The 1,501-nt window shown below is 53.6% G+C and overlaps 1 protein-coding gene across 1 annotated transcript; it reads left to right on the top strand.

Moving 5' to 3' along the window:
- The first annotated feature begins 140 nt into the window (after positions 1 to 140).
- Positions 141 to 806, top strand: LOC101655155 (translationally-controlled tumor protein-like). The gene has a single exon (XM_045287157.1). The coding sequence runs from the start codon at positions 141 to 143 to the stop codon at positions 657 to 659; it is 519 nt and encodes a 172-aa protein (XP_045143092.1). The 3' UTR covers positions 660 to 806.
- The last annotated feature ends 695 nt before the right edge of the window (positions 807 to 1,501 follow it).

Consider the following 1,501-nt stretch of genomic DNA (forward strand, 5'->3'; position numbering starts at 1 on the left):
AGTTGCACGGGCCTCCAATAAAAGGATTTCAGGAGAAAAAAAAAAAAAGGAGTCGGAGCCCCGCCCTTTCCGGCGCCGCCCCTCCCCCCGCGCCGGCTGTAACGTTCGCTCCTGGCGAAGCCAGTGCCGCCGCCGCCACCATGATCATCTACCGGGACCTCATCAGCCGAGACGAGATGTTCTCCGACGTCTACAAGATCCGGGAGGTCACAGACGGGCTGTGTCTGGAAGTGGAGGGCACGATGGTCCGTAGGACCCAAGGTTACATCGACGACAAGCTCATCGGTGGCAACGCCTCCGCCGAAGGCCCCGAGGGCGATGGACCGGAGAGCACCGTGGTCACCGGCGTGGACATCGTCATGAACCATCACTTGCAGGAGACGAGCTTCACCAAGGAAGCCTACAAGAGGTACATCAAGGACTACATGAAGTCCATCAAAGGCAAGCTCGAGGAGCGCAAACCGGAACGCGTGCAGCCCTTCATGACCGGGGCTGCCGAGCAGATCAAGCACATCCTCGCAAATTTCAAAAAGTACCAGTTCTTTCTGGGTGAGAACATGAATCCCGACGGCATGGTTGCCCTGCTGGACTACCGTGAGGGCGGCGGGACCCCGTATATGATCTTCTTTAAGGACGGTTTGGAGATGGAGAAGTGCTGACAGAGGGCAGCGCACGACCGCCGCCCGCCTCTCCTCCTAGCCGGCCGGTTCACCCACCCGACACCAGGACTGACAAACGGAACTGATGGTCATCGTGAGCTCTTCCTTTGCTTTTGACCTTGATTTATCTGAAGCGGTGACTTTGACTTATTTAGAGCGGAGGCTTTTTTCTTTTTTTAAGGAAAAAAAAAGCCATGTGTTGTTGTCTAAAAATAAAATGCCTTTAAACTAAAATAAAGGAGTTGGAAACGCACAGGCAGTTCTACTCTGTCCTTTGAGGGTGGCTGTGAGTCGGGATTGACTCCACGTCAATGCGTTTTGGTTGAAGTGTGGCCTGGACACTGTCTGAGCGCCTCAGGTGGTTCTCACGTGACCCCAGGTCTGGGAGCCGCTTCGCAAACTTCGACGAGCGTGCGTATCACCAGGGAGTGTTATTTAACTGGCGGTGGGTGGCCTGCACCTTGAAGGGTTGAAGAGCACCATGCAAAAGGGACAGGGGAGCTGGCTTTGACCTTTTCCACCCTCACAAGGGGGCATCTGTGGGCAGGGAGCTGATGTGAAGAGGAGCGGTCAGCGGGGAAAACCGTGGGAGGGGTCCACAGAACTCCACGTGTAATCTGGGTCACTGAATCGCACCTGCACGGTTGATTCGGTCATCTGTTTTACTGGGTATCTTCTCACAACAGATGTTCTGCCCAGGCGTGAAGTTACAGTGAACCAGGAGATGAGAAGGGGGGAGGGTAAGTGAAGCTAATTGCTAGGTGTGTTAGTCTGGGTAGACTAGAGAAACAAATTTATGGTCACTGAGAGTTTTATATAAAGGGTAATTATATATTAAGAAA

Source organism: Echinops telfairi, unplaced genomic scaffold (assembly GCF_000313985.2).
Source record: "Echinops telfairi isolate 266 unplaced genomic scaffold, ASM31398v2 ScPeMD7_11;HRSCAF=52, whole genome shotgun sequence".
NCBI lineage: Eukaryota > Metazoa > Chordata > Mammalia > Afrosoricida > Tenrecidae > Echinops > Echinops telfairi.